We start from the raw sequence: 17474 nt of genomic DNA, 5'->3' as shown, positions 1-17474 counted from the left end.
TATGCAAATTTCAATTCTTATCTTTATATTTTATAATTTTGGTAAAAACAACATATTAAGATAGATAAATAGATAAAAATTATTTATAATATGGTTGTTAGTAGATTATGAATAGATTATGTTTATTGCAGAAATTAAAAAAAATATTCAAAAATAGCAAGAAAAAACTTAAAAAGATTTAAAATAATACCTTATATGTTTGTTAAATTAATTCAATTCTGATTTTTAAAAATCAATTAAAAGAAATAGAAAAAATATTTGCTTATTGATTAATTAATTAACAGTAATATAATTGGGATAATTAATTATATCATTTATATAAATATATCAATCAATCAATCATTCATACATTATTAATAAGCAAAATCTAATTATTACTACATAAGCATACATAATAAGAAATGGAAGAGCGTGATATTGATAACTTATTTAATTAAATTTAGTAAATAAAGTAGCAGGCATCAACCTTAAATGTAATAAATTACTTTTCTTACAATTGGAATATTCATTCTTCTTTCTAAATTTTGCTAGCATAATTTTTACATTTGCTTAATTAACCACAAATTAATTTATGCATAATATGCTTATCAATCTACTAAATAACATTTTTATAAATTAAAATATATTAGCAATCGGTTGAGAATTCAAAGATCTAAAAAACAAAGCAAATTAGATAACTTAGTAATATGGAGAGCAATGAAAATAATGCTGATCAATTTTCTCTAATGGGTACTCTGAATAATAGTAACTTTTTTTCTAATAACATAGAAAGAGCAAAAGTAAAAAGTAATAATAATTATGGATCAAACAGTGAAATGGAAACACCCTCACTTACTCCTTAATAATCAGGAAATTTAAATTTATAAAATTAACAATAAAATTTCTAATAAATATGGTCTTAATAGCTTTATAATAGTAATATCCCATAAAAATCACCTAACAATTCTGCATTTCACTCTAAATCACCTAGCTCTATTAGTACAACGAATAGGCAACCTAGCTAATCAATACATTACACTCCGAACTAACAACAAGTGACTACTCCATACAATAATAAAAGATAAATGCAGCAATAAGGAAACACTTAGTTATAAAAATAAATTTTAAATTCAAACTCTAAGGATAAGCTTGCAAAAAGAATAGAATTTAACAACTAAAATGATTCATCAATTATTTCTAGTTTAACTCCTCATTCTTATTCTCCAATAAATGCTTCAAGGAGACTTCCGCTAATGAACGACTAAGTTAACCTTCAGTAAAATAATTTTTTGAATCTGCATCAATCCTAATCTTAACAAATTAGTCCACATGTTTAACAATAGTAACAGTTTAAATAACACAACTAGATGCAGTTATAACAAAATTTAAAGATGCAAATTTAGTAGTAGTAATAATAATAATAATAGTAGCAGCAGCCTTTATAATAATATTAATCGTAACCCTCATAATAAAGAGCTAAAATGTTTAACCAAGCTAACATGGTCTAAAATATAAATTAATAATAATAGTAAATAAATTAAAACTAAGCTAAAACACAATAAAAAAAGTAATAGATTCCACAATAATCCCAAATAAATAATCAGCAAATGAGATAAATGCCTTTTTTGTAACAACAACAGTAATTTTAATAGTAACTTTAAAATTAAAGATAAAACCAAATGAGTTTAAAATAGTACCAAGAACAGTACAATTTTGATATGATCGATCCTAATTTAATAAGTAACTAGCATTATTTGAGTGATGGGATACTAGCTACTAATGAAGAAAACGACTACTAATAAGAATAAGATACATTCGAAGACCAAGGATATAATTAAGAAGATGAAATAGAGGAATAAGAAAATATGTATAGTGATTTCTTAACAAATTCGTAATAGAATCAGTTAAGTAGCAGCTACACCTCAAAAAATTAAGACATGAAAAATAATAAAAAACTTTAGTACTAATATTATCTTCAATAATAGCAACAAAACTAACCTGCTGAAATCCTTAGAACTCCTTAAAACAACTAATCATAATTTTAGCAATATATAAAAACTGTCAAGAATAACCCTTCAGTTCGCTCTAATCATCATCACGATTACTAAAGCTTGAATTCATTCAACACTCCTAAAATGTCTAAAGTTCCTTATACTTCTGAAAACCCATTTCCATTTAATTAGTAGATGGGTAACAGTTAGATTATGCCAAATTAAATATCTAATGTCATTCCTTAAAGTAATATGAATTAATATTATTTTGATCAAGGAAAATCAGAAGAAGATTACCCTTAACTCTAAAATCAGTCTCGCTAACAACAAAGTGTGAGTGCTAGAGATAACTCAAGGATAAGGATAACTCCTAATAATTAAGACTCTGATAGCAAATTCGCTCCACCAAGAGCAACTTCAAACAATAAGAACAGTTCAATTCAAAACTTTCAAAGTTAGCCAAACAAGTTAAAAAAAAATATACAAAACTTTTAGAATCAGTACCAACTACTTTAATCTCCAGATTAAGATGACACCGAAGAGGATTTCCTCTCAAATATAACAAATCAACCTTCACCAATTCTACCATAAAACAGCAACCAACTAAACTATTTTCCAAGCAGAGATTAATCGTTTTTAAACTTAGGAAATACAAATCCACAAATTTAGTAGATACAATAAAGCAATAACAATTTTATTCGTAGCAAGTTATAAAGAGATAGAAGCTCTAATCATAGTGTTTCAAGCTAATTGGCGAATTAAAATATTCCATTTTAATAAACTTTTTCATAATATTCTTAAGGTATTTAGCTTTAGCCCTAATATCACTCAGTAGGAGGAGGATCTATATAAGATCAGATGGCAAGCTAAAAGTAAAACTCACACAGGGTGTCCAAATATTCTAGACAGAACCTTGACAGTAGTATCATATCTGCTAGGAAAACTCCATCCAAAAGCTAAGGTCCTAGAAAATGTAATTTATAATCATTTAAAAATATTTTTTTGATGAAGTTTAAAATATTTTTTTAAATATAAACAGCGCCTACTCCTACAAGATAAGCTTACGATCAGCAAGAAGAAGAAAAAATAACACAACTGAAAAAGTAACTGTAAGAGAGCTAAGATTTGGTTTAGAAATTGTAAGATGAATTAAGGTCAACAAAAGAAGAGTTAGAGGATTACAAATTCGCTTTTTAAAAGACTGTTTAAAAATTTAAACAAGTGCAAAAGCACACAGATTAAAAGGGTGTGAAGGCTTAAATAACTTTTTACTAAAAATCTCTGATAAAAGAATAAGTAAAATTAAAAATTAGTTTAAATATTCATATTTAATCTATTTATAATTATAAAAAGAGCTTAAATAAAAACTTAAAAGAAGTTAATATCAATATTAAAAGAAAAATTTTGAAACTAAGGAGTGTAGTTTATGATTAGTACATCAAAGACAGTGAAGAATTTTTATCTCTTCAAGTAAATAAATACATAAATATAGTGTAAATTAAATAATTAATAAACTTTAAAATTAGAATGAGCTTAGATAGTATGAATTGCAGAATGAATTTTTGAGAGATATACTCTAAATTGGATCTTTGAATGATCAAAGATGTGAAAATGTTAATAAGATTCTTGAAAAAGCAGAAGAAGAGATTAACAAAAACTAAGAACCACCTAATTAAGACAAACTAATTGAGAGATAAAGAAACAAGAGATTAATTGAAAGGATTGCATGTGAAGAAGAAAGTCTATCTGATGAAAATGATGAAAATTACATTAAAAGACTTATTAAAAACTAAAAGGAGATAGAAGATCAAAAACGCTAAGAGGATAGCTCTAATTTTAATAATATATTCGGTTTAATTTTGGCCCAAGCAAGCAAACCCACAGACATGAGAGATGAGTACGAAGATAAAAATATGGAGTAAAACTAAAGCTAGTAGGGAAATTTTGCTATACATCCTGTCAGTCCTTCCTAAACATCTTCAGAAGATAAAGGCGAAATTGCAACAAACAGCAGTTTAAATAATAGTTTATCTTCAGATAGTAGTTAAATTTAATTAAATACTTCTTTAAATTCGTAACTTTCAGATGATTCTAAAAAATCTGGAATTAGCTCTACAAGTCTTATAAACTCAACTAGCATTCTAAATTCTTAAAATAAAGTACCTCCAATTAGTTCTCCACAACTAAATCCAGCTAACTAGTAAGCAGGATCTACAAGTATGATTAATAATTCTAGCCTTCTAACATCAACTACCCCTTCAAATAAATTGTCTATCGGTTCAACCAGTCTTGTGTCACCTATAACTACATAAGGTAGTAATTCAAATAACAACCTAGCTAATTCTAACCCTCCTAAGTTATAAACTTCTTTACGAGGAAAAAGTATTTTCAGTGATATAAGTTCTCGTGTAGGTGGAGTATTAGGAAGTAGCACTATTTCACCTTAAAACAGATTAAAGAGCCCTGATCCAATGTAAAGATCAAGCTCATTGCAATAAAAAACTTCCGAAAATGCTGCTGGTTAAAGTAATTTTTCAATCAAAAAAAGCTTAGAATCAACTTAAGACAAATAACCTTAATTATAAAACAATCAAACTACTTAATAATTATAAACATAATAAGAATAACCTAAATAAGCTAATTAGTAATAAGAAACTTAGGTAAAATAGAACCAAGGAGGCGATTCTGACAATATCCCAAAAAATAATAGCTTTGATATTATATAAAATGATAATAGAGAAGAACAAATTGGTAGCAACCAAGATGCATTTACTTTTGAAAATTGTGATGAAGACAACTTCAATATTTTAGATGATAATAACAGTGATGATGATGGTCCTATAAGTGAAGAAGATATTTTAGGTACTAATACAAATCCTTATTATTAACCTTCAAATAACACCTTTAATCCTAATCAACAAGAATAGATAAACAATAATAATTCTACAAAATAAGAGAGTACTTAATCCAATATTATTAATGATTAATAGAATAAACTTCAAAACAAATCATTCATAAATAACTCTAGCTTCTTTACCACTTCTAACGTATTCACAAATAATTCTTAAGTTGATTAAAATACAAATAACGTACCATCTTAAAGTAATAGCATAATAAACAACTCTAATTTATAAGCTACATAAAATTAAATATAAAATTAATAAAACTTATCTTAAAAATAAAGCATAATTAGTAATTAAAGCTTATTTACTCCTGCAAACAATAGCTTTGATACTGCTAATGCCAAAAATAATACAACAAACGCCATAAGCGATCCAGTAAGTACTAATTATAATAATAATAACAACAACAATAATAATAAACCATTGATTGCACAAAGTTCATTTATATCTTCAAGCTCGTTCTTTGGCTCTTCAGGCAATAACTTCGTTCCTTATGGAGGAGCGATATAAAAAAAGAACAAAGATGATGAGAATGTTGTGTTACTTCCAAACTATAAATATGAGCCTTTAAAGAATTAGTAGTATGATAATTAAGATGAAACATAGGAAGTAGAGAAACAAAATAATTAGTAGCAATAATAAAATAAAGAAGAAATAAATTTTGTAATACCATTTAGATGAAATTATACTAATATTATTATAAAATATAATTAATTCTATATATTACTGAAAAATAAAACAAACACACAGCAGCTATGTATTTATATTTACAAACGTTACTTTAAAAATTTATTAAATTATTTGATTTTTCTTTTTAAAATAATTCATAAATTCATGATTTTATTTATTAATTTTATCAGAAATGAAAGGAGAAAATTTAACAATTTAAAAAAATAAAATAGAACGAATCGAGCGAGGTTTTACATTTTTACAAAAATTTAAATTAATTTAAAATTTTTTGTAGCTTTTTTAAAAATCTGTGATTAATTTAATTTTTTTCATGATTAGTTAGTTTCTTAATTACTTTTGAAAGATTTATTTTTCATATAAATCAAAAATTTATTAAAAATCAAATTCAAATTTATGTTTTTTTCCTAAAATTTTTAACAAGTTTGTAAAACTTCAAATTTTAATTTATCTTTCTGAAAATTAATTTTAATATTGAAAAGCGAAAATAAATTGATTTAAGAATTGAAACTTATTGAGGGTAATTGAGTGATTTATGTAATAAATATAATGAATCGATTGATTAAAACATAAAATGAATGAGATAGATAGGATACTTACAATTAAGATATTATATAAAAAATAATCTACTTTAAAAATAATTCAAAAGATCAAAATGTATTTATTTATTATAGTATTTTAATATAAAATTATTAGTGATAATATAGGTTATCATTATAATTATTTTTATTTTTTTATATTATTGGTTAATTAATTAATTAATTCTGTCATTTTATAATTAAAAGCTTCATTTTTTAATATTTATTTATTTATTTGTTTTATTTAAACTTTCAATTTTAAAATATTTTTTATTAATGATTAGTTTGTTTTATTGTTATTAATTATTTTATTATTTATGTTCAGGGCAAAGGATACTCTAGGCAAAACAGAAATTTAGCAGGCTCTTTGAATTCAGCAAGAGAAAATTTACGGATAATTGCTACTAAGTTTTTATTATTGCATAGTAATTAGCCTTTGATTTCTTTGAATTTAGCTTCTATTTCTTTTCTCTTTTGGTCGTAGTCTATTTCTAATTATTCGTGATGATCTTAGACAAAATTCTATTCTTATTCTAGTCTAGACTTTTCAAGGTTATACCATTGTTTTAATTAAGCCATCTGTAGTTATTTTTAATTTTCATACTCTGCAACCTAAATCTGATACTTGTATTAGAACTCATTTGCCTTTTAAAGAAGAGCGTACATATCTTTAGCGCATTTTTTAAGAGAAGACTAATCATAGTGGGATTGGTTGCGAAGCTCTTCACTCCATGGTTAGTCAAATATTTTATTTACTAAATATAGTGCACTTGCAGCTTAGTTTGATGAAGAATACTCAGTCATTTTATACTCAATTAGAGAGAGCTCTAAAAGATATTGTGCACAATAGTATTATACTTCAGTGGATTCATTCAGGTAACTATATCTGTTAAGAAAACGTAAAGGACTGGTGTAAGTTAAATCAAAATTAATTGCTGTGATTAATTCACCCTCCATTTATAATATTTATTCCTTTGTATAGAGACTATCACATATAAACACAAAGTCATTAATCTCAGGTGGATAAATTTCTTCAAATTTACAAGCTATGAACATTGAAGTAGCACCTAGAAGTTGTAATCTATCTTTGGAAATTTACTTTCTTTCAATATATCTGTCGATCAAATTAATAGTCAAATATAGTGTGTCAGGTAAGAGCTTAAATTTGAGATGCACATCAACTATCCAGTCTACCATAATAGCTCTCATTCTAGCAGTTATTTCATCTTACACTTTGTTCATAGTCCCTTTAGCGCAATACGCTTCCTTTTGATAAATAAACCAAAAATATATAAAAATTCATTCTAAAATAAACAAACTTTTGAATAAAATAGTTTTAAAGAAATAATTTATTACTTCGTTGCTACGTAGATAATCAAAAATTGTCCTTGCGTATTAGTAAATAGGATCTTTTTGAAGTGTGTCTTTAGGGAAGGTGTATTCAACTACTTATTTTCTTTCCAAAGACCTGTAAGTGGTTGCATGAGATTGTTGAGAGTTTTCGACATCCATCACATTTTTTTATCTAAAAGTTATATTTTATTGAACTGACTAAGTTAATCCACTAAATCCAGTTGATATTTGATTGAAATTCTCTTTATCGTAAGAAGCTTTGCAAGTATTAGCTTTATAGGTGTTGTTGTTGTTGGAAAATCCATTTGAAGCCGCATGATAATTTTCATCTTACATTTATTAGCTTGCCATACTATTACGAGAATAGAAGTTGCTCTCACATTTTATATTTTGGTTGTCATCACCATTGATGCATTCAAGAGACATGTGACGTTTTAGTTAATTGAAGCAGTTACTTTATTGTTAGCTATTTTATTCTAATTGGTTATTGTTTTAAACGTTTTACTTATCTAATTTAGTATATCCAAGTGGCTTTGCAAAGTTCTAGTTTTGTTGAGACTTGAAATTATTCTTTAAATAAATAAATAAATTATTTAAATTTGTAAAAAAAAATATTTTTTGAATTAAAATGAATTAATTTTACTTGAATATTATTTTATTGTTGCAGTCTTTCTTGGTCAGAAATTGTTGTTTCTTTGGCATAAACGCGCTAACTGTTGGGATTAGCAAGTTTTTATTGATTTTAACCATCATATTCAACATACATATTGTTCTTAGTATGATTAGCGTAGATTTAATTTTCATCTTTATTTTGAACTTACATATAATTCTGCTTTTCTATCTTTGTGTACCCCATAGGTTTTGCATAATTCTGACTTTACTGAATTTTGCAACTATTCTGTAAAACAAAATAAATTTGATTAGTAAATGATTTGGCTTATGATTTTTAATGAAATTTTACTTGCATATTATTTTATGAAAATGTTCTTTCTTGATCGACGTTCGCAATATCTCTACCAAAGACTCTTTAATTATTAACATCAATTAATTTTTATTAATTTTCTCCTTTTAAATTTTGACCATCACATTCTACAGACATGTTACATTTTATTTGATTAAGATTATTTTATTATTGTAAATTATTTTAATCACTCAATTATTTGTTATTGTTGTTGCATGTTTAGGCGTAATTTTATTTCTCAATTTATGAATATCCAGTAGGCTTAGAATAATTCTAGCTCTATTGATTCTTGCTATTATTCTGTAAAATAAAATTGTATTAATAAAATGATTAAATACTTACTCAATTTAAAATAATGTATAAATGTGAAATTTATTTTACTTATATGTTATTTTATGCAAAGGTCCTTTCTTGATCAATATTTATGAGTTCTCTTCCAAAGACTCTTTAGTTATTTACATCAAGAAGCTTTTGTTAATTCTTTAAGTTATTATTAGTGAAACCTACTATTCCTTTTTGATTTTAGTTAGATCCATTCAACAACAGGGTTTATGTAGATGATTCATCCTGCATTGGATACTAGTTTTAATTAAAATTAGAATTTATTGTTGTCCTACTAGTATAGTTTGATAAGGTATTAGCCTGAGACATATCGTAATCAACTTCATCTTATTTCATATTGTCACATGCTTTCTATATTTGCTATTAGCGCAAATAGTTAGCATAGAAGTCTTAAAAATCCATAATTTATCTTGTATAAGAGTTTTATAAATTTGAGCAAGCTGTTTAAAATATATTTGAAAATGGTGGATAAAATGAGAAAGAAAATCCTGACTCCCGATAATCTCTATTATACTTTTTTAAGAGTGTTTTTTTTCTAATTTTTTAATATTTTTTGTTTTCAAAAACAAATCTAATTAGAGAGATAAAAAACCTTCTTTTTCTTTTTCTTAACTTTAAAGATTTTTTATTCGTTGATTTTTAAAATTAAATTTCAAAACAAATCAAAAATAAAATAGAAGTTGATAACCAGAATTTCGTTAAATTGACAACCTTTTAATCTAAGCAAATGTATCTATTATAACTCAGTTTTATTCTAAAAATAAATCCAACATATTCTACTTTAACAATTTTAAAAGTCTATTTTATTTATTTAAAAAAATAAAAGATTTATTAAAAAAATATTAATAAAATTTCATAAACTGAAAATATGTTTTTTATTCATTTTATATTATTTTACTATTTTTTTTTAATAAAAATTTACGAAATTAACTTGTTAATAGATAAATATTAATGGTTTTTAATATAAATGAAAGAAATAAAATAGCAAAAATATTTTATGCAATATATTTTCATAAAATAACTATTGTAAAATAAATTATTTTCAAGATATAAAAAAAAGATAAATGATTTTTAATTTATTTTTTTTAATTTTTAAATACATATTTTTTAATTTTGTCTTAATTTTATTTATTTTTTTCTAAAATTAGAAAATAAAATAATAAATTTAATAATGAGAAATATTTATTTTTTGAATACAAAAATGCATTTTTATAAAAAATTAGTGAATATTTTATGATTAAAAAATATTTTAATTAAATTATTTTTGATAAATAAATTATACATAAATCATTTAGTAGACAGTAAAAATTTACATTTAAAGATACTTACTTAATATAGATAGATATATAAGGCTCAAAGCATAAATTCCATAAAGTTAAATTGAAAATTTTTCATTATATGATTATAAATATCTTAATGAATTTGCTCATTTTTAATATTTAGCAATGAAATGTTTAATATTAATTGCTTTCCGTAAAATGGTGAAACAAAAGTATAAGGATCAGGTCTTTCTAGTTGAAGTTATTTTACCATAAACTCAAATATTCTTTGTTTGTTATAAAATAAGTCTATTATACTTCTAGCTATCAACTCGTAAAGTTCTATGTCTCTTTAACCAAAGAGTGTTTTAACTTCATAAATTTTATCATCATTTGTCATATCATCAATATTTTCTGAGTAAGCTTCAATCTTTAAAACAATAAATATATTAGCTTTAAAATAAACTTAAAATATTTGCTTTTACTATATTTCCTATTTTGTTTGTTTAGGTGATTGTGACATTCACTACGTTTGAAAAAATACTAATGCATACTTAAGTTTCAGGAATTTCAAAAGACTCTACTTTTTAAGAGTCATCTTTTGATGCTTTTTCTACCTTTGAGCTTTAAATTGTAAAAGATGTAGTTTTAATTGGGTTTTTATTTTTAAGATCCATTTCAGCTTTAGATTTTTAGTAGCAACGCAAATCTTTTTTTGATATAATTTAATTTTTTTTTTTAAAGTGAACAAAAATCCTTAAAGATGCTTATAAATTTTCTAAAATCAATAAGTAAAATTAAAGCTAATATTTATAAAATAAAAGAAAATGAATAGATCTGCTTTTAATTATCAGGTTTTAATTAATTTGTAAAAAATATTAATATTTTTTCTTTATTTATTTATAAACACTAAAGAATTTGGGATTTATGGACATATATTATATACATTAGCAACAAGCTTGTTACTATTTTAATATAGTTGATATTGTAACATAGTGTAACTGGATTTGTACAGCATACTCTCTTTTATATATTAGCATTTATAAAAGACTATTATTTATTATTTCTTAATTAAATGCTATTTGGATAGCTTTACTCTTTTCATATTTCAATATGTGCATCAGATATGTCTTCTTACTTTATTTCATTGTGCTAATTCTAAAAAAACAAATAAAAAATTTTTTTAAATATCAAATAAAGATATTAATTAATTACTAATTCTTCATAGTCATCTTGCTCCTCGTCTTCATAGTAATTATTATCTCCGTCTTAATATCCCTTTGATTCTAGAAGAGGATCACTTCCATCTAATAAAAATAAAATAAAATTTTATAATTAATTAATTAAAACCTATTAAATTTACTTTGCTTTGAAGATTAATTAGACTAAAATTAATTGTTATTATCTATTTTTTATAAATGTTAGCTATTTTCTTTCAAATCATTGTGATTTTATGACATCTTAGAGCTAGAAGCTTAATTATAATTATCATTTTTATGCTTAGACGGCTAATCCAAAAATTCTGATTTTTGTTATAGCTTCTAACTATTAGTTTCAGTGTGCTCAAATTAATGAGACTTTTGTTAGAAATCCTAATTATGATCATGTTTATTTTATATACCTGCCTATTCATCTGTGTTATTTTAATTTGCAACTAATTCATCGTGTCTACGCATAGCGTCTCTTTCAGCTTCAGTCAGGTCCTTAAAATCGTCGTCACTCTCTTCATCGTCTTGTTAATTTTTTATATTTCCTTTGTTTTTTAATTTATAGAGATTATCCATGTTTTATTTATTGTATATGCAGTATTGAGGTGGCTCTTAATTAGGCTAAAATATATCAAATATTTTTTAATATTAAAGCTTCTGGAGATCTTCTGAATGAACTATTATGCTTGTAATTATGTAATCTATTTGATCTTTATTTAAGTCAGCCTCACACATAGTGAAAACCTCAATAATTTCTTCCTTTTTGAGATAGCCTCTCTTGTATCCTTTCTCCTTCATAAATCCATTTAAAGGAGCTTTCTTAGCTGTTATAACCTTTTGAAATAGTTTTTAATTATTCACAATATTTTTTAATTAACTTACATCAGTGATATGGTCAAACATTTTTTATGATTCTTCTTAAGTTAGCAATCTATAAGGACCTACTATCTACCTTAAAATACTTTTAATGATGTGATTGCTGCATTTTTTGCTTAAATCTAAAAACATCCAATTTCCAAAGGTATTATTTTCTATACAATATCTAGAAATAAATTCACTCATTTTTTCATCTTTAATATTAAAGGGTTCTCTTTTTATATTTCAAAACAAATGTCAATTAATTAACATTATTTAAATTTAATTACTCTTGAACTATTTTCTTCAAAGTAGGTATATCACTTTCTTCGTCTATGTTAGGGAATATAATTGAGATAATTTCATCCCAATCTAAACCTTAAGATCTAAAACGATAGTTTAGTTCCTCTCCTGTTTCTTTAATTACCTCAAGAGTAACGATTTCTACCCTTTTTTTAGATTCTTTTTTTTCTTAATTTTGTTCCTTCTCTACATGTTTAGCTTTAATATGAGAAGGAAGGGTTCTCTCTTAAAGCTTTTTAGAAGTAAAATCAACAGGATTATCTTATAGCAAATAAGACTCACTTTTTATAAAATACAATTTTTAAATTTAAACAATAATTTATTACATTAAAATAGAAATAATTTGAGTTAAAATTTAATTAATTATCTAAATATAAAATTAATATATGTATTATGTGATTGATAATTTTTACAAAATTTAATAAGAACTAAAATAATAGCTTTTATAAAATATTATGAGTTAGTAAGTTAAAATTTGTTACTTTTTATTCTTTTCAGAAGCTTTAAGTCTTTCTCTCAAATTTTAGTTTAATTTTAATTCTTTTTCTAATTCTTATTTCAACACATTATTCTCATCTTTCTCTTTGTCTAGTAAATCTCTGTACTGTAATTAGGTTTCTTACATTTTTTTTTCTAAATCTCCAATAGTTCTTTGCTTTTGATTGATTTAATCCCTTAAATTCTTATTTTCCTAATTCATTTTGCTTATTAAATTTAATTAATTAATGGTTAAATTATATAAAAAAAAATATAAAAAAGAGCTTCCTTCTCTTGAAAATTATTTCTGAAGAATAAAAAATAATTTAAAAAATAGAATTTAATTTTGAAATAAATAAACTTAATATTGATAACAATAAATAAATACCTATTTTCTTCTCTTTTCTATGAAATATTTTTAGAAAAATTCTTTTAGTTTGGACTTGACTAATATTTATCAATGTCTCCTCTTTATTCATTAAGCTCTTTCTCTTTTTCTTTCAAAATTTTTTTAAGCATTTAGACTTCTTTTTAGTTTTTTCTTTCTACATCCTAGTAAGATTGCTTTATGTATAATTATATTTTGAAAAATGAATTTATTGCTTTCAGAAGAAGAGAAAAAATGTACTTAAAGATGATAATTTTAATCTTCAAGATTTTTAATAGCTTAAGCTAATTCTGCATTTTCTTTTCTTAGCTGTGTTATGAGATTATTTTACTAATAATATTTTTCTTCTACAGCTTTTATTTCTCCATCTGGACTAAAAAATATTATTTTGTTGATATTTTAAAATATATATTTATTGAATTAGTTATTACATGTTTAAATTCATTCTTTGATATAAAGCCTAATCTAAAAGGTGTTTTAATCTTATTGTCTCATCGGAGAATGCTTTTTTTTCAGCTTCAAGCTCTTATATTCTAGTAAATTTAACACTCTTTTTTAATTTATTTATTTCTTCTTACTTAAATTCTAACTCCATTTTGTTTTATTTTAAGTTTTTCTTTAAATTGGCTATAAGATAAGCTTGCTAAAAATAAAAAAAATGCATTAATTAACATTTAAGTGATATATCTAAAAAAATACATCATTTGAATTTTTTGAGAAATGATTTTTATAGGTACCATTTAACTCCATTTCCTCAATTAACCTTTCCATTTTTGCTGTTTCTTTCTTTAGATAAAACATTTATTTAAGAAAAATATGCAAAAAAGCTTACTTCTAAAGCATTTAATCTTGTTTTTAATTTCAAGTTCTCTTATGAAACATCATTTATTTTGCTTTTGAGCTAAAGGGTTTCTTGATAAAGTTTTTCTTTATCATAAAATATCTATTTAGGCAAATGCTTATTATATTCAGTATAACCTAATTCATTTCCGTTATTAAATGAGCTATTGTTGTTGACACTAAGAATATTTTGCAAATTATTATTTTATATACTTTTTTGTTAAATAGCTTTACTTATAATTATTCATAATCGGCTTTTTTGGTACTGATCTATTTGCAGATCCGCTTCTATTACTATGAATATAATAAAAAATATAATCTGTTAATAAAAGTATGTTCCAATAATCTTTTTATATACGTGTATGCAATTTTTGGACTTGGCTTAAACACCCTACTTGATTGAGTTTCAGGATCTTCTACTTCATAATTAGAAGAATACCCTTAAGAAATTTATTATTATGGGTTATATGGTATTGCTCGTTAGCCATATATCTTAGCACTTTATGGTCTCAGCTACTGAGAAGGTACCTATCGATCAGACTTTTGATAAACAAATATAGATAGATATATTAAAAAATAGATAAAATAATTAGAGTACGAGTATCTGGTTGCTAATGATATGTGTCCTCATTATTTTCTATATCTATCTCTAAAAATCAAATACTATAAAATAAATTAATGGTAATTGTTTATTTTTATTTATTGTAAAGTTTTTTGAAAGTTTTAGTTTTTGTATAAAAATTAACTATTCCAATCAATACTTTATTATATTTTGATTAATTTAATGAATACTCATTCACTCTCACTCATATACACACTTATAAATTTTATGCAGAAAAAAAATTACAGTATTTCTCTTGAATTTAATTTTAATTTTACTTACAAAACAAAATACATATGAATTTATTCCGAAAATGAGTGACTATTAGCAAGTAGTTCAGTTTAGCTAAACTAAAATTTACCATTAAATAAAAATATCTATAAGAAGGCTTAGAATTGATATAATTTGATGTAAGCAGTTCCTCTTAACTACTATGGAACCTAAATTTTAAATAGAATAAAAACTATTTTAATTAAAATTCTAATTTATAAAATGTTTTTTGTTTTTTATATTTATTTAAAAAAGAAATTTTAATATATTTTTTTTAATCTTTAAAGCTGATAAAAACAAAATAGATAAAAATATTTTATATAAATAAAAACTATAATTGATTCCTTTAATTAATCTAATAAAGTACTAAATAAATAAAATCTATTAAAAATAAACTTTTAATTAGAATTATTTTTCTAAAGACTAACATTTAAATTCTACTAAAAAAATATTGATATATCAATTAGGTTATTCTAAACCAGCCTCTCTTCTAGCTAATTCTTAGCTAAATTTAAATAGCTATGGGTAGTGGTTATTAATACTAAGAGTTTTTTTGAAATATTCCTCTGCTTCTTCGTCAAATCCTAATTCTTGTATTAATATTCCATATTCATAATACAAATCAGGATTTGAAGGTTCTAACTCTATGGCTTTTTTCATGAACTAAGCAGCTAATTCAGCATTACCATCTTAGTGATGTAATTAAGATAATCTGATTATAATATCTAAGTCATTAGGTGTAATTTCCATGACTTAGTAAGAATACTATATTGCTTCAAATATTTGGCCTTAAGCCTCATAAATTTTACTTATTTTTAAATAAATATCTCTATTATCAGGATCTATATCGCTTGCGTTTTCTAAGTATTAAATAGCCTATTAATATTTTTTTTTAACTACACAAACTTCTGCTAGACCAATATAAAAATATTCAGGTGATAGCATCAGTCCTTCGCTATACATATTCTCTGCCAAATCAAACTAGCCCATTTTTAAATAGCAATTTCCCAAACTTAAATAAAATTTGTAATCTTTTTAAAATTTTTCACCAAATTATTCATAATAAGCAGCTGCTTCTTCATACTTACCATCTTATTCAAGCATATAACCAGTTGCTGATAAAAAATCGAAATCATCTTATAGCTATTTAGGTACTTTACTTAAATATTTGTTTGCTTTATCAAATTTTTTCAGCTCTATGTAAGCCATTGTAATATTTTTATATGCTTTATAATTATTAGGATTATATTCTAAAGCTTTTTTGTAACATTTGATAGCATCTCTTAATTCGTTTTGATCTTCATAAGTAAGGGCCAGCTGGTAATGAGCTTCAGATTTGTCGGATGTTAAATTCAAATACTAATTCAGGTATTAGATTGATTTTGAGTAATTTTTAATTTTACGATAACCTATCCCTAGTTGAAGGTAGCTTTCTGTATGATCAGGATTAAGATTTATGCATTCGTATAACTTCTTAATTCCAAAGTCATATTTTTATTGTTTTAAATCAATTAATCCCAATAAGAAAATAGTTTCAATACTTTATTTATTGTAAGAAATATTTTTATTGAGTAGTTCTACTGCTAAATCAATTTAATTCTACTCTATATAAATCCTAGCTAAATGTGTATAAGCAGAAGAAAAGGTAGGATCTACTTCAATACATTTTTCAAAAAGTGTATGAGCCTCTGTGTAGCATTAATGGTTAAAATAAAGAGTTGCTAAGTTATTTAAAGTAGTTAAATCTCTTTCGTCATGCTATAGAATATCTTTATAGTTTTAAATACACTCTAAAAAATCCAATTTATCATGAATTTCTTCAGAAATTCTAAATTTATTCACCTAAAATAAGCACACCTGCTAATTTTATTTGTAATTAAAAATCTTTGGATACAATATTTTTTAAGCTTTAAAATTTAATGTCTTCTATAAGAATCTGCTAATGATCATTTTAAATTAGTAATTAGAATTATATTATATTATATTTTTTTTTGAGTTATCTTTTTTGTTTTTTGTAAATTTTTGATTTATTTATTTTATTATAATTTATTTGTTTCTATTTATTTTTATTTCAAGTTTAAAAAAGTTAATTAGTTTTATTTAATTGCGTTATACAGTTATCAGATTAGGTTTAGTGATTATGCACTATTCATTAGTAGAAAAAGCGTAGATTATAATTTATTCTTTTCCTTCGTCATTTTCAATATTAAGTAGTAAACCAATAGAAATTTATTCACATTACCATCACAAATGCTATATGATTCCATAGTATTTTTAAAAAGCAATTAATTATTGAAATTACTATGTATGTTTATTAAATTTATTCTAATAAATATTTAGAAAAAAGCTAGAACTTTAATTACAAATGATTTTACACTCTAAAGAGATAAAAATAGAATTGATTTTTAGAATGTTAATTTGTTATTTTGTGTAAATAAAAGTAATCATTAAATAGGTTATAGTTATAGTTGTAAGAAAA

At 23.7% G+C, this 17474-nt stretch overlaps 5 protein-coding genes across 5 annotated transcripts; 1 reads left to right on the top strand and 4 right to left on the bottom strand. All coding sequences in view use genetic code 6, as the record gives it.

The window, feature by feature from the left end:
* Positions 1-326: 326 nt before the first annotated feature.
* Positions 327-5554, top strand: TTHERM_00194450 (hypothetical protein; the record flags this gene model as incomplete). The annotated part of the gene is made up of 5 exons (XM_001017198.2): positions 327-473; positions 630-2943; positions 3010-3266; positions 3324-3440; positions 3497-5554. Exons 1-5 carry the CDS (start codon positions 402-404, stop codon positions 5552-5554), a joined length of 4818 nt encoding a protein of 1605 aa, XP_001017198.2. The 5' UTR covers positions 327-401.
* A 905-nt stretch (positions 5555-6459) lies between these two features.
* On the bottom strand, positions 6460-9352 carry TTHERM_00194440 (amine-terminal domain cyclin; the record flags this gene model as incomplete). The annotated part of the gene is made up of 5 exons (XM_001017197.3): positions 8834-9352; positions 8453-8752; positions 8135-8389; positions 7495-8061; positions 6460-7404 (listed from the first exon to the last, which is right to left on the bottom strand). The coding sequence occupies exons 1-5, from the start codon at positions 9194-9196 to the stop codon at positions 6460-6462; spliced, it is 2430 nt and encodes an 809-aa protein (XP_001017197.2). The 5' UTR covers positions 9197-9352.
* Positions 9353-10147: 795 nt separating this feature from the next.
* TTHERM_000194439 (amine-terminal domain cyclin, putative) lies at positions 10148-10730 on the bottom strand (the record flags this gene model as incomplete). Its single annotated transcript, XM_012797903.1, has 2 exons — positions 10148-10483; positions 10539-10730. The coding sequence occupies 2 exons, from the start codon at positions 10728-10730 to the stop codon at positions 10148-10150; spliced, it is 528 nt and encodes a 175-aa protein (XP_012653357.1).
* Positions 10731-11154: 424 nt separating this feature from the next.
* On the bottom strand, positions 11155-14755 carry TTHERM_00194430 (hypothetical protein; the record flags this gene model as incomplete). The annotated part of the gene is made up of 14 exons (XM_001017196.2): positions 11155-11211; positions 11269-11360; positions 11417-12095; positions 12144-12351; positions 12407-12700; positions 12902-13123; positions 13285-13460; positions 13525-13657; positions 13716-13927; positions 13984-14070; positions 14117-14303; positions 14359-14418; positions 14483-14664; positions 14723-14755. The coding sequence occupies 14 exons, from the start codon at positions 14753-14755 to the stop codon at positions 11155-11157; spliced, it is 2622 nt and encodes an 873-aa protein (XP_001017196.2).
* A 699-nt stretch (positions 14756-15454) lies between these two features.
* Positions 15455-16945, bottom strand: TTHERM_00194420 (tetratricopeptide repeat protein; the record flags this gene model as incomplete). Its single annotated transcript, XM_001017195.1, has 1 exon — positions 15455-16945. The coding sequence occupies one exon, from the start codon at positions 16943-16945 to the stop codon at positions 15455-15457; it is 1491 nt and encodes a 496-aa protein (XP_001017195.1).
* Between the last annotated feature and the right edge of the window lie 529 nt (positions 16946-17474).

The sequence above is a fragment of the Tetrahymena thermophila genome (genome assembly GCF_000189635.1).
Source record: "Tetrahymena thermophila SB210 genomic scaffold scf_8254617, whole genome shotgun sequence".
Lineage (NCBI taxonomy): Eukaryota > Ciliophora > Oligohymenophorea > Hymenostomatida > Tetrahymenidae > Tetrahymena > Tetrahymena thermophila.
This window is presented reverse-complemented; position numbering and strand designations above follow the sequence as displayed.